This window comes from Nerophis ophidion, linkage group LG20 (assembly GCF_033978795.1).
Source record: "Nerophis ophidion isolate RoL-2023_Sa linkage group LG20, RoL_Noph_v1.0, whole genome shotgun sequence".
NCBI classification, from domain to species: Eukaryota; Metazoa; Chordata; class Actinopteri; order Syngnathiformes; family Syngnathidae; genus Nerophis; species Nerophis ophidion.
Genome location: NC_084630.1, coordinates 22,165,558 through 22,192,523, shown reverse-complemented (window position 1 = coordinate 22,192,523; position 26,966 = coordinate 22,165,558). Strand labels below are relative to the sequence as shown.

General features: G+C 38.2%; 1 protein-coding gene across 2 annotated transcripts in view; it reads left to right on the top strand.

The window, feature by feature from the left end:
- The window catches only part of ctnna2 (catenin (cadherin-associated protein), alpha 2), an 820,127-nt gene that overhangs the window by 693,088 nt on the left and 100,073 nt on the right, over positions 1-26,966 (top strand). For both annotated transcript variants that reach the window (XM_061880696.1, XM_061880697.1), the window contains exon 13: positions 15,692-15,843. In XM_061880696.1, the coding sequence (XP_061736680.1) occupies positions 15,692-15,843 (152 nt within the window). The remainder of the gene's footprint in view (positions 1-15,691; positions 15,844-26,966) is intronic.

Genomic DNA, 26,966 nt, shown 5'->3' with positions numbered 1-26,966 from the left:
GATATCCTTAACACACTGAAGTGGCTTTTTGATGCAGTACCACCTGAGGGATGGAAGGTGCGTAAAATCATGGCTTACATGCAGTGATTTCTCCAAACTCTCAGAACCTTTTGGTGATATTACGGAGCGTAGATGGTGAAATCCCTAAATTCCTTGCAATAGCTGCTTGAGAAATGTTGTTCTTAAACAATTTGCTCAGGCGTTTGTTGACTAAGTGGTGACCCTCGCCCCGTCCCTGTTTGTGAACGAGTGAGCATTTCATGGAAGCTGCTTTTATAGCCAATCATGGCACCCACCTGTTCCCAATTAGCGTGTTCACCTGTGGGATGTTCCAAATAAGTGTTTGATGAGCTTTCCTCAACTTTCCCAGTCTTTTTTGCCACTTGTGCCAGCTTTTTTGAAACATGTCGCAGGCATCCAATTCCAAATGAGCTAATATTTTCCAAAAATAACAAGGTTATTAACCGGTTCGAATGTTAAGTATCTTGTCTTTGCAGTCTATTTAATTGAATATAAGTTGAAAAGTATTTGCAAATCATTGTATTCTCTTTGCCCTGCGTTGAGGTGGCGACTTGTTCAGGGTGTACGCCGCCTTCCGCCCGATTGTAGCTGAGATAGGCACTAGCGACCCCCGCGACCCCAAAGGGAATAAGCGGTAGGAAATGGATGGATGTATTCTCTTTTTATTTACCATTTATACAAGGTGACAACTTCACTGCTTTAGGTGTTTGTAAATATTTACAGTAGACACACTGCAAATTGTCAGGACTTATGCAGACCCCAAATACAGACCAGCAGGTACCAGAAAATAGGAAATGTTGGTTTTGCATAATATTGCGAAAGAAAACACCAATAGGTGCCATTTTGCGGTTCTTATACACACATCATAATAATACTGGTATGTCTGACTACGGTAATCCATGAAGTGGTGTGGCTTCAAAATCGTACAAAAAAAATGTTGACAGATATTGGAGCACCGTGTGTAATGTTTTTTTTATTTTCAATGGAACATTGAAAATGTTCCGTGTGGTTTACTGGCGTCATATTGCTGTCCACACATCTCTCTTATGTGTGACTGCTATCTACTGGTCACACTTATCATTACATTATGTACCAAATAAAATAGCTTCGAGTTCGGTAAGCACAACCAGAATTACCGTATTTCCTTGAATTGCCGCGGGGTATATAGTATGCGCCTGCCTAGAATTACTGCCGGGTTAAACTCGTTTTGCAAAATAATTAGCGCATGCTTAGCATTACCGCCGGCTCAGGATTAACGCCGGGTCAAACTCGTTTCGCAAATTATTATTTTTATTAGCGCATGTCTAGAATTTCCGCCGGGTCAAACTCGTTTTGCCAAATAATTAGCATATGTCTAGAATTTCCACCGGGTCAAACTCGTCACGTCACGAGTGATCATTTTCAAAATGGAGGAGCCTTATTTCAATCATTTGAAATCGCATAAAGGGAAAAAGATTAAGAGTTATTCAGTAGGATTTAAGGTCCAAGCTATTGAATATGCTAAAAAGAACAGTAAGCAGCTATGTTTTATTAATATACCGTAGCTGCGTGTGTCAAATATGAGTCATTAAATGACTCCCGCCTCCTGGTGGTAGAGGGCGCTAGTGATCCTTCTTGCAACTACTCGGCTGCAGAAGAAGTGACAACAAGCAACAAGAGTGAGCAGCTATCCTTTATTTTTTCCTCTCGCTTGCACTTTTAACATGGAGGATTACATATCTAAAATGAAACAGTTTTCTAAACTGGACTTTCGATCGAAGCAGGAGGTAATAAAGGAAGATCTCCATCAAGACAGAGACTTTCAAAACTGAAGAAAGATAAGGAAGACTTCTATAAACATGTTATTGATGCTTTTGATCAGAAGGAGCTGCGCATGGACTTCATTTATAAGTAAAGGTAAGACCATAATAAAGTTTTTTTTATTACATGTGCTTTTCATGATGGTATCCTTACATCACACTCAAATTTTTAAGCGCAGGCCTAATTTTACCGCATGCCTTTGGTAAACGCCGGAGTGAGAAGAGGTTTTAAACAAATTAGCGTCCTGGCGGCAATTCAGGGAAATACAGTATTCCGTACATTATAAGGCGCACTGTCGAGTTTTGAGAAAATTGAATAAATTTGAGTGCGCCTTGTAGTCCGAAAAATACGCTTATTGAGATGGAAATCGGCAAACAGGAAGTCCTGTCCGTGCAACCTACATTTCCGTTCCCTCCCAGTTGGAATCTTAGCGGCGCACGTCTGTCCTGGACCATGAAGCCTTTATTGATCCCGTGAACTTTTGCTTCCCATCGCTCCCTCAAAGACCTGAAGTCTGCGGGTTTGATCACAGTCAAGGGGAAATCTATAGCTGGGGGGGTGAGTGAGGGAGGGGGGGTGATTAAATGTAGCTGAACAAAGGGAAAAGGATGCGGGACCACACGCGTTTAAAGGGTACCCGGTCCAATTAACTCCACTCTTCTGAAAAAATCAATAGCTGTCACAAATGATTTCACTTAGTGTTTCCAGCAGAGATTTCTCTAGAATTCATTGATGTGATGTCCTTCGGTTCTTCCTTTCTCCGTCCTGGTGTCTATAACCGCAACTTGGACACTATATTGACAAAAGTATTTGGCCACCCATCCAAAATGATGAGAATCAGGTGTCCTAACCACTTAGCCCGGTGTATCAAATCAAGCACTTAGGCATGGGGACTGTTTCTACAAACATTTGTGAAAGAACGGGCCGCTCTGAGTGATTTCCAGCGTGGAACTGTCATAGGATGCCACCTGTGCAACAAATCCAGTCCTGAAATTTCCTCGCTCCTAAATATTCCAAAGTCAATTTTATCATAAGGAAAGTGAAGAGTTTGGGAACAACAGCAACTCAGCCAGGAAGTGGTAGGTCACATAAACTGACAGAGAGGTCAGCGTAGTGCAAAGACTTTCTGCACAGTCAGTTGCTACAGAGATCCAAACTTTATGTGACCTTCCAATTAGCCCACGTACAGTACGCAGAGAACTTAATGGAATGGGTTTCCATGGCCGGGAGGCTTCATCTAAGCCATACATCACCAAGTCCAATGCAAAGTGTGGGATGCAGTGGTGTAAAGCACGTCGCCACTGGACTCTAGAGCAGTGGAGACGCCTTCTCTGGATTGATGAATCACACTTTTCCATCTGGCAATCTGATGGAACTGTACACAAATCCCCTCAAGCGCACCGACCAAATCTACAATTATGACCTGTATCAAAATACAGTAGCGTAGTGGGTCTTAGTGTTCATTGAAAAACAAGGTAGATGTTTTATTTGACAATTAAAATTCATATTTGTAGCCACTGCAACATTATATGCTATAAGGACCTCAAGATGTATTTACTTTAGAACACAAGGGCCAGCAACTAAGTCAGGATATAAAAGGGGGCGTGGTTAGGAGGCGGAGACAGGTGAGGACCCTAATCAGTAAACAGAATCCGCCACCTAGCAACAAGGAAACGAAACCAAGGGAGCAAAGATGCTTTGAAAAAAACAACAGGCCACTAAACGAAGGACAATAATACACAGACTAGGGTTGTACGGTACTAGAATAGTACTGTGGCTCTAATGAAACATATCCGGTACTATACCGCCTCTAAAAAGTACACCCCCCTGCCCTCCTTTAAATTTTAACTGGCATGACGGCGCGTCGTCACGCCGTAACATTGCTGGTTTTACAAGCAAAGGAGCATGTTCAGCAGCGCACACACACAGAGTACTTACAAGCAGACACAGTGTGTAGACAGAAAAGGGAGAACGGACGCATTTTGGTGTAAAAAGTAAAGATAAAGGTGAAGTTGTCAGGCTTTCCCCTGACAGTTTGTCTATGTTTTAGTTTTTTCCTCTGCATTTGTCTGTTTCCTCTGTGTTTACTATTCCCTGTCCTTAATTTCTGTCTAGTGCTCTTATTTTGTCAGCTTCCTGTCTTGTTCCCTGAGTGCTGTGTTCCTCCTCAGCTGCGGCTGATTGGCACTTGGCCACACCCGTTGCCAATCAGCCCGCTCCTATTTGTACCTGCTTTGTGTTGTGTCAGTTGCTGGATCATTGTATTGTCGTTGCCACATGTCGCGTCGTTTTGTTACAGCTACTACCTGTCGTGCTACATTTTGTCCTGGTCGTCGTAGCGGTAAGCTGTTTCTGTTAGCATTAGCCATTTCCAGTTTTTCCTGTTTGTTACCCGCTAGCTTCCACGCGAGGTCCTTTTTTGTTTCTTTCTAGCTTCTATGCTAAAGACCCTTAGTTTGTTATTCCGCCCATGTGCGCGTTTTTTGTTTGTACCCTTTGTTAGTTCTAGTTCTAGTATTTTAAATTAAAACCATGTTTTCCCATTCAATGTCTGCCGCCTCCTCTGCATCCTGGGGTTTGACATCAAATAACTTTGACAGAAGTTATAACACTGAAACACCCTCAGGAAGAGCTGCTTTAAGAAATGGATAGCTAGCTAGCGGCTAACGTCCACCCACGGTGTTTTAGCTACTTCTAGATCACTAATCCTGCTCTCCATGGCGACAAATAAAGTAAAGTTATCACTAGAGGACAAGGAATACCTAAACACGTTTCACCGCAGGATACTATCTACACCTGACATCCACTGTAATGATATCAAGTGTGAGAGTGTATCTACACATTTAAGTATCGATCCGACACCAAGTAGTTACAGGATCATACATTGGTCATATTCAAAGTCCTCATGTGTCCAGGGACATATTTACTGACTTTACTAACATTATATGAATTTTGAAAAGGGAAAAATATATCGTTGTAATCATAGTAGTATCGGCTAGCTCAGTGGCCTAGTGGTTAGAGTGTCCGCCCTGAGATCAGTGGTGAGTTCAAACCCCGGCCGAGTCATACCAAAGACTATAAAACAATGGGAGCCATTACTTCTCTGCTTGGCACTCAGCATCAAGGCTTGGAATTGGGGGTTGAATCACCTAAAAATGATTCTCGGGCGCGGCCACCGCTGCTGCTCACTTCTCCCCTCATCTCCCAGGGGGTGAACAAGGGTGATGGGTCAAATGCAGAGGATAATCTCACCACAGCTTGTGTGTGTGTGACAATCATTGGTACTTTAACTTTAACTTTTTAACTTTAGATACGTTCCTGTACTTGGTATCATTACAGTGGATGTCAGGTGTAGATCCACCCATGGCGTTTGTTTACATTTTGATGCCGGTGAGCTATTGCATCCTGCAAGACATTTAGGATGAGTCATTTAGAAGTAGTTAAAACACTGTGGATGGACGTTAGCCGCCAGCTAGCTAGCCATGTCTTAAAGCAGCGCTTCCTGAGGTCGTTTCGGTGTTATGACTTCACCTTTATATTTATTTTTTACACCTAAATGCGTCCGTTCTCCCTTTTTTGTCTACACACTGTGTCTGCTCGTACGTACTCTGTGTGCGTGCGCTGCCGAACATGCTCCTCTGCTGGTAAAACCAGTAATGTCCTGACGTGATGACGACAGGGAACCGGTACTTTTCAAACACAGTATAGTACCGTTTTTGATACATTAGTACCAGGATACTATACCAGTACCGGTATACCGTACAACCTTAGTGGCCACATATTTTTATGTGTTTTAACGGACAGACCGCCGATAAATGCGACGATTCATGCCGGAGATAGTATAGCAGAGAAAAACTGCTATATAAAACGAGGCACACCTGCTTTGCCGTACAAACAGGTGTGGCTCATATATTCTATATCGGGGGTCGGCAACCCATGCGGCTCTTTAGCGCCACCCTAGTGGCTCTCTGGAGCTTTTTCAAAAAGAAATGAAAATTGGAAATGATGAGGGGGAAAAAAAAATTGGTTTTAATTTGGTTTCTGTAGGAGGACAAACATGACACAAACCTCCCTAATTGTTATAAAGCACACTGTTTATTTTAAACATGCTTCACAGATTCGAGTATTTGGCGAGCGCCGTTTTGTCCTACCAATTTTGGCGGTCCTTGAACTCATCGTGGTTTGTTTACATCAGGGGTGTCCAAAGTGCGGCCCGGGGCCGTTGTAACGGCTCTAAGCACATTTTAAAAATATGATTAAAGAAATAAAAAACTTAAAAAGTGGTATAAAAGAGTAAACAGGTGAAGTGTGACAAGAAAATGTTGCAATGTTTACTCTAATCAAATCAAATCAACTTTATTTATAAAGCACATTTAAATAACACAAAGCTGCCATGCAGGCTGTTGTTAACTTTAAAAATAATTATTGACCTATTCAAGTCACATGAAATATTCCACTTTGAGATATTTTTTGGGGAAAATGTTGCATATTTTGTGTTTGCCATATAAAAAAGTTTTTTGTTTTTTTTTCTAAAGAAGGGCCTAATAAGAACAAACAAAAAACATCCATCCATCCATTTCCTACCGCTTATTCCCTTTTGGGGTCGCGGGGGGCGCTGGCGCCTATCTCAGCTACAATCGGGCGGAAGGCGGGGTACACCCTGGACAAGTCGCTACCTCATCGCAGGGCCAACAAAAAACATAAACAACAATAAAAGTTATAATTGACGGATGGATCTGAAATTGATCTCGAGATTATTGTGTTTAAAATAAACGGTGAAAAATGTTTGGGGATCCCCAATAATTTTAGTGTGATTTTTGTGTGTGTGTGTGTCATTGCTAAAAATATAATAAATTTAAATCGATGGTGTTATGTGTTGACATTTTTAAAGCTCCAATTATTCTATAATTTCAAATATTTCACTTTAAAATTTTATCGGGGGAAACTATTGCGTATTTTGTTTTTTCTCCCCATAACAAAATAGGGTTTTCTTTGAAAAAAAGGGCATGCAACTTAAATCTTTAAAAGCTTTATATTGACAGAAAGACCTAAGTTGATCTAGAGCATGGGTGTCAAACTCTGGCCCGAGGGCCAAATTTCATTTGGCCCTTGAGGCAATACCAAATTAACATTAAAGCTGGCCCCCCGGTATTATTTCACCGCTAATACTCATACTTGCCAACCCTCCCGATTTTCAGTGCCCTTCTCGAAAGTCTCCTGGGGCAACCATTCTCCCGAATTTCTCCCGATTTCCACCCGAACAACAATATTGGGGGCGTGCCTTTAGGCACTACCTCTAGCGTCCTCTACAACCAGTCGTCACCTCCGTTTTTCCTCCATTCAAACAGCGTGCCGGCCCCTGTCACATGATAAACACGGCTTCTACACACACATAAGTGAATGCAAGCATACTTGGTCAACAGCCATTCCGATCACACGGAGGGCGGCCGCATAAACAACTTTACACAGTTACACATATGCGCCACACTGTGAACCCACACCAAACAAGAATGACAAACACATTTCGGGAGAACATCCACACCGTTACAGAACATAACCACAACAGAACAAAGACCCAGAACCCCTTGCAGCACTAACTCTTCCGAGACGCTACAATATACACCCCTTGCTAGCACCAAACCCCGCTCATCTCTTTGTTATTTTATTTTCAAATGTATTAGCCTGTGGAAAAAGTTGATGTTGATATTTACCTCAGAAGGCTGCATGTAGAAAAGAGGCATTTAATTTTTTATTTAGATTTTATTTAATATACCATTGATGTTTTTCGTTTGTTTTGTGAAAGTTGATTTTGCACAATTAAGTTATATAAGCGTTGCTTGTTCCATATTCAGTCTGAAAGCAAATCAGTGTAGCAAACTGAGCAATAATTAACATTTTATTCATGCACTTTCTCTTGCTACTTGATTCATTCATTATTGTTATTTTATTTTCAAATGTATTATTAGCCTGTGGAAAAAGTTGATTTGGATATTTACCTGAGAAGGCTGCAAATAGAAAAGAGGCATTCCATTTTTATCTAAATTTTATTTGATATGCCATTGATATTTTTCAATTATTATTATTTGAAACTGGATTTTGCATGTCACTATAAAGTTATATAAGCCCTGCTTGTTCAATATTCAATGCAGAACTTGTTTGGGTCACTATTAAAAGGTTCATTTGTTCAACTTTGGCTTCGGTCAGTTTTACATTTTGGCCCACTCTGTGTTCAGAGGTGGGTAGTAACGCGCTACATTTACTCCGTTACATCTACTTGAGTAACTTTTGGGATAAATTGTACTCTAAGAGTAGTTTTTATGCAACATACTTTTACTTTTACTTGAGTATATTTATAAAGAAGGAACGCTACTTTTACTCCGCTCCTTTTACTCCGCTCCTTTTATCTGCAATCAGGTCGCTACTCGCTACTTTTTTTTTATCGATCTGTTAATGCACGTTTTGTTTGTTTTGATTTTGTCAGACACGCACTCAAAGTAGGATCTACGCATGCCTGCGTTTCACCAATCAAATGCAGTCACTGGTGACGTTGGACCAATCAAACAGAGCCAGGTGGTCACGTGACCGTCACACGTAGAACCCGACATGTTGAAAAACTTATTGGGGTGTTACCATTTAGTGATCAAATGTACGGAATATGTACTGTACTGTGCAATCTACTAATAAAAGTTTCAATCAATCAACCAATCAATTAAAAGTGTAAAGGAAAAAGGACACTTTTTATTTCAACCGTACTTCCCGTCAAAAGCCTTAAGGCTGATCGCACAGTTCCTGTCTTCACAATAAAAGTGCCGCTCCACCGCGCCTGCGCTAACAAAATAAGAGTCTCTGAAAGCCAGCGCAAACAAGCTAGTAAACTACGGAGTATTTCTTGTAAAGTGTATAAAAACGAATATGGAAGCTGGACAAATAAGATGCCAAAAAACAACGACTTTCATGATGTATTAGACAGGAAGGAGGAACTTTTTTTCTCCTCCATTTGAAAATGTGGACATTATCAGCACTATACTGTCTGATTCCAATCAATGCAAGTCATCAGAATCAGGTAATACACCAACTTATATTCTTGTCTTAATGAAAGATAGGAATCTATATGTTAAACATGCATGTATATTCATTAAAACACCTTTAACATGTCAACAAAAACGGCAAAATAAATAAATATAAATTATATACTGTATATATAAAGGAATGTATATATATATATATATATATATATATATATATATATATATATATATATATATATATATATATATATATATATATATATATATATATATATATATATATATATATATATATAATATGTGTGTGTATGTATATATGAGGTAGATCACCTCGACTTGGTCATTTACTAAGTAATTGATTAACGTTGAAAAACTTATTGGGGTGTTACCATTTAGTGGTCAATTGTACGGAATATGTACTGTACTGTGCAATCTAGTAATACAAGTTTCAATCAATCAATGCCTACTGAGCATATGGTGCTGTTAAGTTATTGTGGTTCAAATTGCCTTAATTTTTTTTTATTTTAATGTATTATTATTTAATATATATTATTGTTTTAGTTGCTTAAGAGATATTCCTGGCTCTGAATTTGCTCATTGCTATTTTTATGTTTTTGTGCATAATTTGTTGCCGTAATCATTAAACAAACAGGTTACTCATCAATTACTCAGTACCTGAGTAGTTTTTTCACAACATACTTTTTACATTTACTCAAGTAAATATTTGGGTGAGTACTCCTTACTTTTACTTGAGTAATAAATCTCTGAAGTAACAGTACTCCTACTTGAGTACAATTTCTGGCTACTCTACCCACCTCTGTCTGTGTTTGAGTTTCACACCCTTGATCTAGAGATTTAAACCTTAAATAACAATAATACAAAATAATGACACATTTTAAATAATTTTTTGACCAAAATCTTGTGGGGTCCCTGGGATCAAGTCTGAGTGGAGGAGGCCTAAATGTATATTTTTACACATATATTGTTTTGGTTTTTGAAATTAAAAAAAATATCAGTGTGCGGCCCTCAGTGGAAAAAGTTTGGACACCCCTGGTTTACATGTACAACTTTCTCTGACTTTCTAGGACGTGTTTTATGCCACGTTTTTTTCTGTCTCATTTTGTCCACCAAACTTTTAACGTTGTGCGTGAATGCACAAAGGTGAGTTTTGTTGATGATTTAGGCTAGCTGTATGTACATATTGCATCATTAGGCCTCATTTGTAGCTATATTTGTGCTCATTTAGTTTCCTTTAAGTCCTCATAATTCAATTTATATCTCATGACACACTATCTGTATGTAATATGACTTTTAATTGTTTGCGGCTCCAGACAGATTTGTTTTTGTATTTTTGGTCCAACATGGCTGTTTCAACATTTTGGGTTTAGACCCCTGTTCTATATCAATAGAACATAAATGGGCAACACAAATCTCTCGCTCTCCTCCTTTTTTAATTTGCTTTAATCCATTTACGGGCGCCGTGCAGAAACGGGCTTTTGGGAATTTCCGGGAATACATTTTAAATAGAAATATTTAAATCTCCTGCAAGTTCTTTAATGAGCGAGTTTGCTGACGGTGAGGCGCAATTCCAGTTGAGAAATGATGAAGGGAATTAAATGTGAGCGTGTAGGAATGGATTTATTCACCCTCTCGGCTTAGGCAGGGTTTAAGGTAGGACCGTCATGCAAGTACAATGGATGCCTAAAAGCTCCCTTCGGTGCGCCTGTGAGGTGTTTAAGTGCCTCTAAATAGCACCGATCTCAAAATTCTGTTTTAAAAATTTCAGGTACTACTGCCGCACAAAGAAAGCATTGTTTGCAAATTACGTTCACGCGATTTAGGGCGAAAACGTGCTTGGAAGAGTGCATCAAACTAGTGGATGTCGGGGATAAAGGAGCTTACTTTTCCCTTTTTGGGGTCTTATCATTACTTTTCCCTTTTCTACGACTTGTCATCACTCAATCAATGTTTATTTATACAGCATTAAATCATAAGTGTCTCAAAGGGCTGCACAAGCCACAACAACATCCTCGGGTCAAAGCCCACATAAGGGCAAGGAAAAACTCACAACCCAGCGGGATGTCAATGTGAATGACTATGAGAAACCATGGAGAGGACTGCAAATGTGGATCCAACATAATAGTGAGATTCCAGTCCATAGTGGATCTAACATAATAGTGAGAGTCCAGTCCATAGTGGATCTAGCGTAATAGTGAGAGTCCAGTCCATAGTGAATCTAACATAATAGTGAGAGTCCAGTCCATAGTGGATCTCACATAATAGTGAGAGTCCAGTCCATAGTGGATCTAACATAATAGTGTGAGAGTCCAGTCCATAGTGGATCTAACATAATAGTGAGAGTCCAGTCCATAGTGGACCCATCATAATAGTGAGAGACCAGTCCATTGTGGATCTAACATAATAGTGAGAGTCCAGTCCATAGTGGATCTAACATAATAGTGAGAGTCCAGTCCATAGTGGATCTAACGTAATAGTGAAAGTCCAGTCCATAGTGGCTCTAACATAATAGCGAGAGTCCAGTCCATAATGGATCTAACATAATAGTGAGAGTCCTGTTCAGAGTGGATCTAACATAATAGTGAGAGTCCAGTCCATAGTGGATCTAACATAATAGTGAGAGTCCAGTCCATAGTGGACCCATCATAATAGTGAGAGACCAGTCCATTGTGGATCTAACATAATAGTGAGAGTCCAGTCCATAGTGGATCTAACATAATAGTGAGAGTCCAGTCCATAGTGGATCTAACGTAATAGTGAAAGTCCAGTCCATAGTGGCTCTAACATAATAGCGAGAGTCCAGTCCATAATGGATCTAACATAATAGTGAGAGTCCTGTTCAGAGTGGATCTAACATAATAGTGAGAGTCCAGTCCATAGTGGATCTAACATAATAGTGACAGTCCAGTCCATAGTGCATCTAACATAATAGTGAGAGTCCAGTCCATAGTGGATCTAACATAATAGTGAGAGTGCAGTCCATAGTGGATCCAACATAATAGTGAGAGTCCAGTCCATAGTGGATCTAACATAATAGTAAGAGTCCAGTCCATAGTGGATCTGACATATTAGTGTGAGAGTCCAGTCCAAAGGGGATGTAACATAATAGCGAGAGTCCAGTCCATAGTGGATCTGACATATTAGTGTGAGTCCAGTCCATAGTGGATCCAACATAACAGTGAGAGTCCAGTCCATAGTCGATCTGAAATTATAGTGAGAGTCCAGTCCAAAGTGGATCTAACATAATAGCGAGAGTCCAGTCCATAGTGGATCTGACATATTAGTGTGAGTCCAGTCCATAGTGTATCTAACATAATAGTGAGAGTCCAGTCCATAGTGGATCACACCTGTGGTCCTCTCCAAGATTTCTCATTGTCATCCCATTGGGTTGAGTTTTTCCTTGCCCTGATGTGGGATCTGAACCGAGGCTGTCGTTGTGGTTTTTGCAGCCCTTTGAGACACTTGTGATTTAGGGCTATATAAATAAAAATTGATTGATTGATTGATAATACAACAAAACATATACAATTGTTAATTTGCGGTTAAAACAACAAACTCGCAGCTCGGGTGCAAACTTTTTACTGTAAAATTGCATTTTTTTATTTACAGAAAAAACAACGGCAAATTTTACTTTAAAATTTTAGCAACTGAGCCGCATTTTTATTTTTTTATTTTTTTACCATAAAACCAGCAGTAGTGTTTTTCCCTTTGCAGTAATATACACTACGGTACATGTTGAGGTGACATTATTGCAACTTACCATATGTTTTTTTTTTTTTACATTTTAGTTAAAAAAAATCTACAAAAAAACGTTGTACTAATAGTATTCACTGTTAGAAGCGGCTCTCTGAGGACAACATAACTGCCATGTGGCCCTCAGTGAAAATAATTTATCTGAAGGAAATTCGAAGACAACCAGTTTTTTTTTCTTTTGATACGTGCTCGGAGCGAAGGACAAAAACTGGATTCCCCAAACAAATAAAAAAAAATGGTTTGTATGAAAAGGTTTTTTGCTTCTGTTACTTTCAGAAGCAAAATTGTAGAGGCATTTTTTTTTTTCAGAAGAGATGAGTTTAAACGTGCGGAGTTACAATACTTGGCAGGAAAAAAAAGCTCTGGAGGAAGTAGGAGGGAGGAGAGCGGCCATAACCACTTTCCCATTAAGCCATTGATTTCTCCTCCTCTCAAGGACACGCTTCAATGGCGCTCAGGCTGCCAGTCAGGAACGCAGGACTGGTTCTGCGCACACGGGAGTCGTGCCTCGGTCTAAGCGTTCATCTCGCCAAGAGCGAGGGGTGGGTGATGTGAGGCAAGGTCAAAGGGCAGACGGGCGTCCACGAGGCAGCTGTGGGGAAGACGACAATTAAATCACACACCTGTGCGCTCACACAGGCTGAGAGGAGTCCACACAATGCTCTAAAAGGGGTGTCAAAAAACCCAAAACGATTGTCAGATTAATCGCAATTTTTATTTGTAACAATTATAAAAAAAGCATTTTTTTTTAATTTAATTAATTATTTTTTTTAAATCAATCTAGTCCAGCCGTTTTGGCAAATAGTGTAGTTGATGTAGCACACAGGTGTCAAACTCTAGGCCAGAGGTCGGCAACCTGCAGTTTCCGAATCGTCACTTGAAGGAATCGTCAGTTTTCTAAAGATTCACAGCCCTCAAAAAGCTTCATTTTTACATTTTTATGTATTTTTATCTATTTATCTGAGTACCATGTTCTTATATTTTTATGTGTTGTTATGAATTTGCACTAAATTAGTTTGCTATGAATTTTGTTGTAAAATGTACAATGACGATAAAGGTATTTAGGGACCGATGACCCTATTGAATTTCTAGCGTGTTATTCTTTCTTTCTTTATTATTATTCCGCAGCTTTGAGCTGTAATTTGACCCTCTTAACAAGCTTCAAAACTCACCAAATTTGATTCACAAATCAGGACTGGCGAACATTGCGATTTAAGCAAAAAATTTAACCCCAAAACTAAAAATTGCGCTCTAGCGCCCCCTAGGAAGAAAACACAGACAAAACTGCCTGTAACTTCCAGTAGGAATGTCGTATCGACATGAAACAACAACTTCTATGTAGGTCTCACTTAGACTTAGATTCCATACACTGACATCCTTCAGCAAAAATAAACAGGAAGTTTGCAATTCCCCCTTCAAAACAAAAGTTTTGTTAAAATACTCACCTTTGCCTCTTTGAGCTGTGATTTGACCCCCTTAACATGCTTCAAAACTCTTCAAACTGGACACACACATCAGGAATGGCGAAAATTGCGATTTAATCAAAAAACCTAACCCCAAAACTAAATATTGCGCTCTAGCGCCCCCTAGGATTAAAACACTGACAAAACTGCTCCTATGAAGAAAACACAGATAAAACTGCCTGTAACTTCCAGTAGGAATGTCATAGAGACATGAAACAAAAAACCTCTATGTAGGTCTCACCTAGACCTACATTTCATAGATTGACAATCCCCAGGAAAAATCAACATGAAGTTTGCTATTCCCCCTTCAAAACAAAAGAATTTTCTCCTCTGAGCGTGTTTGTCGTGCCGGCTTCAAACTACCACAGGAGAAAGATTGAACCCTTCTGATAAAAAGTTAATGAAAGAGTTTTAATTAATGCTACGGTTTTGATTTTATCAGCCTTCAAAGAACCGCTGCACTGAAAACCATTTCAAAGATGGCCGCCGTCCGCAGACACAGTGAGGGAGACGTTTTTTTTGTTGTTTTTATCCGTACCGTCTGCTGCTGGTGCGCATGCACCAACATTCGTGAGGCACGGGCTGTGATCGTCTATACCAAGATGGCTGCCAGGTGCCGTAGCTAAGCCGGTATGTTTTAAAGTTGTCGTTTGCCTGCATATCGTAAAAACAACCGTTCAACATTTTACTACTAATTGTAAACTTATAGGTGTCGACCATCAGGGCCGAGTTGCGACGAGAGAGTGTGTCGATGTTTAGATATTACGCCCAGTTGGTAAGTCTATCTATTTGCTAATAGTAGCTACTATGCATCCATCTTCTAACACTTATCCGGGCTTGGGTCGCGGGGGCAGCAGCCAAAGCAGTACCGTCCATCGCTGCTTGCAGCTTTAATTTCTATTTATTATATTCTAAACTTCTGTGTCAACGACAATGAACTCATCAGCAGTTTTGATGTTGGAGTCTCAGAGCTGCTGTGTTGTGGGACATTTGGAGTGTGAGGAAAGTGTCAAAAAGGAATTTAGATGCTTTATTTAATAACAAAAATTACTTGGAAATATTGATAGTAATTTAAAAAAACCTCAATGTCTGGGACCTAAAAATAGGTCAGTTTTGGGGTTTTGTGACTAATATGTGGCCATCACAATAAATAAAGTCTAAAAACTCAAAAAAATGTTTTGGTAAAATTAATATTCCTTTTTATTCTTCCATACTCTCCTTTGTTGACATTTGTCTCGAGGCAACAGGTGTTTGGATTAAGATGACAGGTCAACTTCCTCCTTGAAGGAGCTGATGCTGCTCTGCGAAGAAAAAAAAAATGTTTGCCCCGATTTCCAAAAGCCAGCGAGCTATTTCCAACATCCCTGACTGCAGGTTACCTTTGTTGTCTTTGCCGCGGTTTATTTTTACAGCCGCACTGCAGAGTGTCTGTGTTAAAGCGTCTATAAATATTCGCCCCAACAAAAGGCGCCGTACGTATCGCTTAAATCCTCGTTGAATGCAAAACAACGCAACAAACTTGTCCAACTAAGTGTGTTTACACCATGACAAATTGTATACAAAGTTCTGCTTAGTTCCTAAATCTAAATCCCCCCCCCCCTCTTGTAGTCATGCCTCGTTTTGCCGAACAAGTGGAGGTGGCCATCGAGGCGCTGAGTACCAACCCGCCGCAGGCCTTTGAGGAGAACGAGTTCATCGACGCATCCCGCTTGGTCTACGACGGCGTTCGGGACATCAGGAAAGCCGTCCTCATGATCAGGGTATGTCGCTTTATAAAACTGGTTTTGTTATCCCCTGGTTATTATGAAGACCTCGCAGTCGTCCATCAGTTTCAGGGTCCTTGCTTGGCCTGGAAAAGGCTGAAGACTCCTAACTAAAGTATGCAAATTGTGACTTGACAAAATCATGAACTGTCTTTGCAGTATTTCAACTTTATTCTAATGTTAAGGACTTTGAAAATGAAGATGATTTAATGTTATATTCATTATTCCTACTCCTTATGTTAAGACTGTCAGGAACTGCTGGTGTTGAACCCCAGGATGCAGAGATGGCAGACGTAGTGCAGGAAAACATGACTTTAATGGCAAAAAGTAAATAGTGCAATGGGTAAGTGAACATAGAGGAAAAACAGGAAACATAAACACAGGAAACAGGCAATAGGAAACAGGAAACAGCAAGCAGAAAAAGAGGAACCACAAAAAAAAAAACGGCAACAGGAAACAGAAAACAGGAAAAAGGAAACAGCAAAACAGGAAACAGGCGACACGAAAACAGTAATCAGAAAAACTGGAACCAGGAAACAGGCAACAAGAAACTGGAAACAGGAATCAGAAAAACAGGAACCAGAAAAAGAACGGCAACAGGAAACAGAAAGCAGGAAAACAGGAACCAGGAAAACCAGAAGTAGAAAAAAGGAAACAGCAATCAAGAGAACAGGAACATGAGGAACAGGCAACACAAAAGAGTTATCAGAAAAACTGGAACCAGGAAACAAGCAACAAGAAACTGGAAACAGGAATCAGAAAAACAGGAACCAGAAAAAGAACGGAAACAGGAAACAGAAAGCAGGAAAACAGGAACCAGGAAAACAGAAAATTAAAAAAAGGAAACAGGAATCAGGAGAACAGGAACATGGGGAACAGGCAACACAAAACAGTAATCAGAAAAACTGGAACCAGGAAACAGGCAACAGGAAACAGGAACAAGGAAACAGGAATCAGAAAAACAGGAAACAGGAACAAGGAAACAGGAATCAGAAAAACAGGAACCAGAAAAAGAACGGCAACAGGAAACAGAAAACAGGAACCAGGAAAACTTTCCATCCATCCATCCATCCATCCATTTCCTACCGCTTATTCCCTTTAGGGTCGTGGGGGGCGCTGGTGCCTATCTCAGCTAGAATTGGGCTGAAGGCGGTGTACACCCTGGACAAGTCACCAGGAAAAACGAAAATAGAAAAAACTAAACAGGAATCGGGAGAACAGGAACCAGGAAACAGGCAACACGAAACAGTAATCAGAAAAACAGGAACCAGGAAACAGGCACCAAGAAACAGGAATCAGAAAAATAGGAACCAGAAAAAGAATGGCAACAGGGAACATGAATCAGGAAAACAGGAACCAGGAACCTGGAAATAGGAAAACAGGAAACAGGCAAAATGAAACAGTAATCAGAAAAACAGGAACCAGGAAACAGGCAACAAGAAACAGGAAACAGTAACCAGAAAAAAAACAGCAACAGGAAACAGAAAGCAGGAAAACAGGAACCAGGAAAACCAGAAATAGAAAAAAGGAAACAGGAATCAGGAGAACAAGAACTTGGGGAACAGGCAACACAAAAGAGTAATCAGAAAAAACTGGAAACAGGAAACAGGAACCAGGAAACAGGAATCAGAAAAACAGGGACCAGAAAAACAGGAACCAGAAAAACAACGGAAACAGAAATCAGGACAACAGGAACCAGGAAAACCGGAAAAAGAAAAAAAGGATACAGGAATCGGGAGAACAGGAATCAGAAAAAGAGGAACCAGGAAACAGGCAACAAGAAACAGGAAACAGGAACCAGAAAAAGAACGGCAACAGGAAACAGAAATCAGGAAAACAGGAACCAGGAAAAACGGAAATAGAAAAAAGGAAACAGGAATCAGGAGAACAGGAAACAGGAAACACGAAACAGTAATCAGAAAAACTGTAACCAGGAAACAGGAATCAGGCAACAAGAAACAGGAAAACAGAAACCAGGAAACAGGAACAGAAAGGAACCAGAAAAAGAATGGCAACAGGAAACAAGAAACAGAAATATGGAAAACAGGAACCAGGAAAACTGGAATCAGGAAAACAGGAACCAGGAAACAATCAACACGAAACAGTCAACACAAAACAGTAAAAAGGAAAACAGGACTCAGGAAAACAGGAACCAGGTAAATGGAAGACAGGAAACGGGAAACATGAAAACAGTACACAGAAAAACAGGTATCAGGAGACCAGGAAAGAGGAAACAGGAAAACAAGAACCAGGAAACAAGAACCAGGAAACAATAAACAGGAAAACAGGAGACAGGAAACTAGGAAACAGGAAACAGGAAAACAGGAGCCAATTATCGAGCCCTGACTAGAGGGTGAGGCAGGCATGAATAGCAGCCTGATTAGCATCCTCAACCAGGTGTGCCAGGCTGTCAGGGACAGGTGAGGGCTCAGGGAGACATGCAGGAAGTGGAACTAAAATAAGAGCGTTGACAGGAAATTAACACAAACACACAGGAAAACCCCAACATGACCGAGAAGTCAGTACCAATTCTGACAATCAATCAATCAATCAAAATGTATTCACGCAGTCCTTAACCACTAAGGCCTGAAAGCGCTTTACAAACCACGACACCCTGGGATCTGAACCCACATCTGGGTGAGAAAAAACTGGACCCACTGGGTGACCGGTGCAATGGATGCCATTTAATAACGTGAGAGTCACCGACTGATGCACAGAGAAGTAGCCCACTCATGGTCTTGACTTGGGACAATGGAAACTGATCGTGGAGAGGGGTGCAGAGCAGAAAAGAGAAGTGGCAGATCAACTTCTCTAAAACAGGGTCTATTTAAAGGCTTGGGTGTAGAAATTTGTTTTAAGATGGGACTAAACATGCTTCTACTAAGGTAGCATCTCTAACTCCAGAGTACTGGAGCCCGGAGAGAACGTGCTCTATAGCCCGCTGACTTTTTGGGGGGGCTCTGGGAATCAGTTTTAAGTCGGAGTTCTTAGGACACAGATTTCTTGCTGGGACATATGGACAATACAATCAGCAAGATAGGATGGAGCTACATCTTACGTATTTTATACCTAAGTAGTAAAACCTTAAAGTGCACAGGAAGCCAGTGCAGGTGAGCCAGTATAGGTATATATGTATATACTGTAGGTATATAAATGTATATAAAGACATATAAAGTGTGTATATATATATATATATATATATATATATATATGTATATAAATATACACATATGTGTGTATATGTATATGTCTGTAAATGTATATATATATATATATACACACACCTATACTGTATATACCTATATTTATATATATATATATATATATATATATATATATATATATATATATATATACACACACACATACCTACACTGTATATACCTTTATATAAGTATATACATATATATGTATATATATATATATATATATATATATATATATATATGTACATATGTGTGTATGTATATGTCTGTAAATGTGTATATATATATATATATATATATATATATATATATATATTATATTATAGATACGGATATATATATATATATATATATACACATACCTATACTGTATATACCTATATTATGTATGTATATATATATATATATATATATATATGTATATATATATATATATATATATATATATATATATATATATATATATATATATATGTGTATATATATATATATATATATATATATATATACATACACATACTTATACTGTATATACCTTTATATAAGTGTAGATATATATATTTATATACATTTCTATACTGTATATACCTTTATATAAGTATATATATACATACATACATACATATGTATATATATATGTATGTATATATATATATATACAAATATACATATATATATATATATATATATATTTATATATATATATATATATTTTATATATATATATACGTTTGTATATATATATATACACATAGATAGAAAATGTTAAAACTGAAAATAAACAGATACTAACAATAAATGAACAAGTGGATTAACAATAATTTATTACAGTTTGTCCCCCATAATGTACACAAAATAATAGAATTATAAATTACACAAAATGTTACTGTTTGTTTAATTACTACTAAAAGACAAGTTCTCTAATATTTATTATATGTTATTAAATAATATGTCTTATTTAATGACATTTTTTAAATTTGCAATAAGCAACGCATGCTTAATGAATCATAAGATTTTTTTGTTAATATAAAGCCAATCAGGATTGGTTGTTCTGGTCCCCTTCATTTTAAAAACAAGTATCAAAAAGTGTCAAACTACATATTGTTACCAGTACCAAAATATTAGTATCGAGACAACCCTAATACAAACACTCATGTTTTATTTGTATTTTTGTTTATACATTTGCAAAAATGATCGTATATATATGGAATTGTGTGTAGAATTTTGAGGGGAAAAATGGACGTATTCCCTTTCGAAATGAGGCCGTAACATAACGACATGACAGATACTTGTATTTAAAAGGCATTTATTGTCTCACGCCTGTCACGATGAATACTATTGATGCCCCTAACAAACATGACATCGTTTGGGAGAATGTCAGCTTTATTTGTGCCCGCAGGTCCTTTTAGCCGCAAACAAGAAGGCTGAATAACAAAACGCCCGACTATTATAGCACACACACTCTGAAATCAGACTATCTGCATTCTCCCAGCCGAGCTGGCCCTTCTCTCGTCAGCGTGTAATTCATTTATTCAACTTTATGCAGGCTGGAAGCTTTCCCGGTGCGGCTCATGAAAAAAAAAAAAAGAAAAATCTAATTATGGAAAATAATTTGATGCTGGTAAATAATGTAAAACAGGCAGCTTTGAACTTCCGCGGAGCAGATGGATTCATAATCCCATCCATGTTGAAAATCCCTCCTATAAGGAACCGACTTTCTTTGCCGCCTGGCTGCAGCATGGAGGTGCTCAATGTTCCTGGCAACAGTAATAGTTCCTGTGCACTCTGACAGGCTTTGGTTGTTGTCCTCCCTTTTAAACCCAGAAAAAACTCTTTTTTTCTTTTTTTGATTCAGAAACCTATTGGCCACAGTACTTGTAATGTTGATTTATAATAAAAAAATAAAATATGATGAAACTCTGTCCTTAGCCTTTGTTTAATGTTCATATTGTTGTTATTCAGCCAGCGTTTGTGGGTCTGATGGACCCATTGCATTTTGTGGCTTTTAATGCCTCACAATCAAACACTTTTATGTTCAAATACTGAACAGATGTTTACCTTATTCCAATAAATATCATATCAAATGTGCGAGAAAATGAGAGCAGACAATGTTGCCAAACAATGTTACAACAGGTGAAGACCTGAGGTTTATCTTATCCCAATAAATATCTGTTCAGTATTTGAACATAAAAGTGTTTGATTGTGAGGCATTAAAACCTTATTCCAATAAATATCATATCAAATGTGCGAGAAAATGAGAGCAGACAGTGTTGCCAAACAATGTTACAACAGGTGAAGACCTGAGGTTTATCTTATCCCAATAAATATCTGTTCAGTATTTGAACATAAAAGTGTTTGATTGTGAGGCATTAAAACCTTATTCCAATAAATATCATATCAAATTTGCGAGAAAATGAGAGCAGACAGTGTTGCCAAACAATGTTACAACAGGTGAAGACCTGAGGTTTATCTTATCCCAATAAATATCTGTTCAGTATTTGAACATAAAAGTGTTTGATTGTGAGGCATTAAAAGCCACAAAATGCAAGGGGTCCATCAGACCCACAAACGCTGGCTGAGTAACAACAATATGAACGTCACAGAAAAAATGTATTTCCCAGTTTCTCTATCCCACAGGGATTCTTCTTTTGTTTGTGCACCTGCGGTTCCCACACAAGGTTGCAACGTTGTTAGTCAACACTGTCAGCTCTCATTTTCTCGCACATTTTGACCGTCTGTTGTTCTGTGTACCACACACGGACACACAGCAGGCCTAGACAGGAGGAGGACAGAGTGTAAGTACACAGATTATCAGAGGGGAAAATGTGTGAGAAAATGAGAGCAGACAGTGTTGAGAAACAATGTTGCAACCTTGTGTGGGAACCTCAGGTGCAAAAACACCTGTCTGCTCTCATTTTCTCGCACATTTGATGCTGCCTCTGATGCTCTGTGTACCTGCACTGTGTCCTCCTCCTGTCTAGGCCTGCTGTGTGTGTGTGTGTGTGTGTGGTACACAGAACATCAATTTCTATACAAGGTGTCCAGTGGACCCGGACACCTTCTATGTAATAGAAATGTGTAGGGGGGGGGGGGGGGTGTATGGTGTCTAGTCATTAAATATGTATTCTGATATATGTTCTTCACAGAAAATGAGTCTCAGTTTGAAAAAGTAATTAATTGTATTATTTTTATTTTAATAAAAAATGAAAACGGGTCCCACGGACCCCAACACCACACAACGGGTTAAATGGTAAACGGGTTGCACTTGTATAGCGCTTTTCTACCTTCAAGGTACTCAAGGCGCTATGACACCATTTCCACATTCACACACACATTCACACACTGATGGCAGAAGCTGCCATGCAAACTGCCTGTAACTTCCAGTACGAATGTCGTAGCGACATGAAACGAAAACTTCTATGTAGGTCTCACTTAGACCTAGATTTCATACACTAACATCCTTCAGCAAAAATCAACAGGAAGTTTGCAATTCCCCCTTCAAAACAAAAGTCTTGTAAAACACTCTCCTTTGCCTCTTTGAGCTGTAATTTGACCCCCTTAACATGCTTCAAAACTCACCAAACTGGACACACACATCAGGACTGGCGAAAATTGCGATCTAATTAAAAAACCTAAACTAAAAATTGCGCTCTAGCGCCCTCTAGGAATAAAACTCAGACAAAACTGCTCCTAGGAAGAAAACACAAACAAAGCTGCTTGTAACTTCCAGTAGGAATGTCGTAGAGACATGCAACAAAAAACTCTATGTAGGTCTCACTTAAACCTACATGTCATATTTGACAATCCCCAGCAAAAATCAACAGGAAGTTTGCAATTCCCCCATCAAAACAAAAGTTTGGTAAAAAACGGTCACCTTTTATCAAACATTATCTCCTCTTAACCTGTTTGTCGTGTCGGCTTCAAACTACCACAGGAGAGAGATTGAACCCTTCGGATTAAAAGTTGATGAAAGAGTTTTTATTACTGCTATGGTTTTGATTTTATCAGCCTTCAAGAACCGCTGTGCTGAAAGCCATTTCAAAAATGGCCGCCGTGCACAGAAACAGTGAGGGAGACGTTTTTTTTCTCGTTTTTTTCTTCATTTTTTTCCGTACTGTCTGCTGCTGGTGCGCATGCACCAACATTCGTGAGGGAGGGGCTGTGATGGTCTATAACAAGATGGCTGCCAGATGCCGTAGCTAAGCCGGTATGTTTTAAAATTGTCGTTTGCCTGCACATCGTAAAAACAACCGTCCAACATTTTACTACTAATTGTAAACTTATAGGTGTCGACCATCAGGGCCGAGTTGCGAAGAGAGAGTGTGTCCATGTTAAGATATTACGCCGAGTTGGTAAGTCTATCTGTTTGCTAATAGTAGCTACTAGCCTTACCCATGTATTTTCAATGGGCGGTTAGCATCGGGTTTTTCTAACTTATATCTGTCAGTGGACACGTTATGGAAGGTAAAAACTACAGAATAATACAAAGTAGTGTGTTGTTCTAAACTTATATCTGTCAGTAGACACGTTATGGAAGGTAAAAACTACAACATAATACAAAGTAGTGTGTTGTTCTAACTTATATCTGTCAGTAGACACGTTATGGAAGGTAAAAACTACAACATAATACAAAGTAGTGTGTTGTTCTAACTTCTGTCTGTCAGTAGGCACGTTATGGAAGGTAAAAACTACAGAATAATACAAAGTAGTGTGTTGTTCTAACTTCTATCTGTCAGTAGACACGTTATGGAAGGTAAAAACTACAACATAATACAAAGTAGTGTGTTGTTCTAACTTATATCTGTCAGTAGACACGTTATAGAAGGTAAAAACTACAACATAATACGAAGTAGTGTGTTGTTCTAACTTCTATCTGTCAGTAGACACGTTATGGAAGGTAAAAACTACAGAATAATACAAAGTAGTGTGTTGTTCTAACTTATATCTGTCAGTAGACACGTTATGGAAGGTAAAAACTACAACATAATACAAAGTAGTGTGTTGTTCTAACTTATATCTGTCAGTAGACACGTTATAGAAGGTAAAAACTACAACATAATACGAAGTAGTGTGTTGTCCTAACTTCTATCTGTCAGTAGACACGTTATGGAAGGTAAAAACTACAACATAATACAAAGTAGTGTGTTGTTCTAACTTATATCTGTCAGTAGACACGTTATGGAAGGTAAAAACTACAACATAATACAAAGTAGTGTGTTGTTCTAACTTATATCTGTCAGTAGACACGTTATGGAAGGTAAAAACTACAACATAATACAAAGTAGTGTGTTGTTCTAACTTATATCTGTCAGTAGACACGTTATAGAAGGTAAAAACTACAACATAATACGAAGTAGTGTGTTGTTCTAACTTCTATCTGTCAGTAGACACGTTATGGAAGGTAAAAACTACAACATAATACAAAGTAGTGTGTTGTTCTAACTTCTATCTGTCAGTGGACACGTTATGGAAGGTAAAAACTACAAAATAATACAAAGTAGTGTGTTGTTCTAACTTCTATCTGTCAGTTGACACGTTATGGAAGGTAAAAATTACAGAATAATACAAAGTAGTGTGTTGTTCTAACTTATATCTGTCAGTAGACACGTTATGGAAGGTCAAAACTACAGAATAATACAAAGTAGTGTGTTGTTCTAACTTCTATCTGTCAGTAGACACGTTATGGAAGGTAAAAACTACAACATAATACAAAGTAGTGTGTTGTTCTAACTTCTGTCAGTAGACACGTTATGGAAGGTAAAAACTACAAAATAATACAAATTAGTGTGTTGTTCTAACTTCTATCTGTGAGTAGACACGTTATGGAAGGTAAAAACTACAGAATAATACAAAGTAGTGTGTTGTTCTAACTTATATCTGTCAGTAGACACGTTATGGAAGGTAAAAACTACAGAATAATACAAAGTAGTGTGTTGTTCTAACTTATATCTGTCAGTAGACACGTTATGGAAGGTAAAAACTACAACATAATACAAAGTAGTGTGTTGTTCTAACTTCTATCTGTCAGTAGACACGTTATGGAAGGTAAAAACTACAGAATAATACAAAGTAGTGTGTTGTTCTAAACTTCTATCTGTCAGTAGACACGTTATGGAAGGTAAAAACTACAGAATAATACAAAGTAGTGTGTTGTTCTAACTTATATCTGTCAGTAGACACGTTATGGAAGGTAAAAACTACAACATAATACAAAGTAGTGTGTTGTTCTAACTTATATCTGTCAGTAGACATGTTATGGAAGGTAAAAACTACAACATAATACACAGTAGTGTGTAGTTCTAACTTATATCTGGGAAGCCCAGACTTCCCTCTCCTCAGCCACTTCCATATATACTCGGTCCCGTCCATCGCTGCTTGCAGCTTTAATTTTAAATTGCCTTTCAAATGTCTATTCTTGGTGTTGGATTTTATCAAATACATTTCCCCCAAAAATGCGACTTATATATGTGTTTTTTTTTCTTTTTTATTATGCATTTTCAGCCGGTGCGACGTATACTCCGGTGCGATTTATAATCCGAAAAATACACTAAATATCTATTCTGATGTATGTTCCTCCCAGAAAATGAGCCAAAGTCAGTGAGTCTCAGTTTAAAAAAGTTAATTAATTGTGTCACTTTTCTTTTAATAAAAAATGCAAAAGGGGTCCCACAGACCACCTAAGGGTTAAAAGTGATGTCCGCCACACGGGATGATAGAATAGTTGTGCAGCAGGGAAACACAAGGATATGAACGCCGTTATCCCTGGCCATTACTTTTGCTTTAGTGTGAGCTATTTGTCTCTTCAAGCGCTCGGATTAATCACTCCATTAAATATGCATTAAGGCCGGATGCAGAGACAAAACCTTTAGAGCGTACGTGCAGGTTTCTTACATTATGATGCTTTTTTTTTCCAGCAAATGTAAAAATCTTTAACAATAAATGTGCCGGAGCGCCAAGGTGAGCGGTGGGATTACCTCACATAACCTGCCGGCAGGGGACCGGCGAGGCGATGATGTGTGATTGTGTTATCTTACATCACATTACACATGGTGGCCCATTTAAATTAATGAGGGGGGGGTGATGATTTTTTGCTTTATTATTATTATTTTTCCTTCTAGACCAGGGGTCACCAACATTTTTAAAACCAAGAGCTACTTCTTGGGTACTGATTAATGCGAAGGGCTACCAGTTTGATACACACTTAAATAAATTGCCAGAAAAAGCCAATTTGCTCAATTTACCTTTAATAAATAAATTTAAAAAATGGGTATTTCCGTCAGACATTCCAATTTTTCTTCCTTTTACGGAAGGTTTTTTGTAGGGAATAAATGATGAAAAATACACTTAATTGAACAGTTTAAAAGAGGAGAGAACACGAGAAAAAAATGAAAATTAAGTTTTGAAACATAGTTTATCTTCAATTTCGACTCTTTAAAAGTAAAAAAAAAAAGTCAGAAAAACTAGCTAATTCGAATCTTTTTGAAAAAAATGTTTTATAATGAATTTATGCAACATCATTAGTATTTTTTCCTGATTAAGATTAATTTTAGAATTTTAACGACATGTTTTAAATAGGTTAAAATCCAATCTACACTTTGTTAAAATATATAACTAATTGGACCAAGCTATATTTCTACCAAAGACACATCATTATTTCTTCTAGATTTTCCAGAACAAAAAATTTAAAATAAATTCAAAAGACTTTGAAATAAAATTTAAATTTGATTCCACAGATTTTCTAGATTTGCCAGAATATTTTTATTTTATTTTAATCATATTTCAAAAATATTTTTCATCAAAAAAACAGAAGCTAAAATTGTCAGAAAATAAGAGGAAGGGATTTAAAAGGTAAAAAGGTTTATGTGTTTAAAAATCCTAAAATCATTTTTAAGGTTGTATTTTTTCTCAAAAATT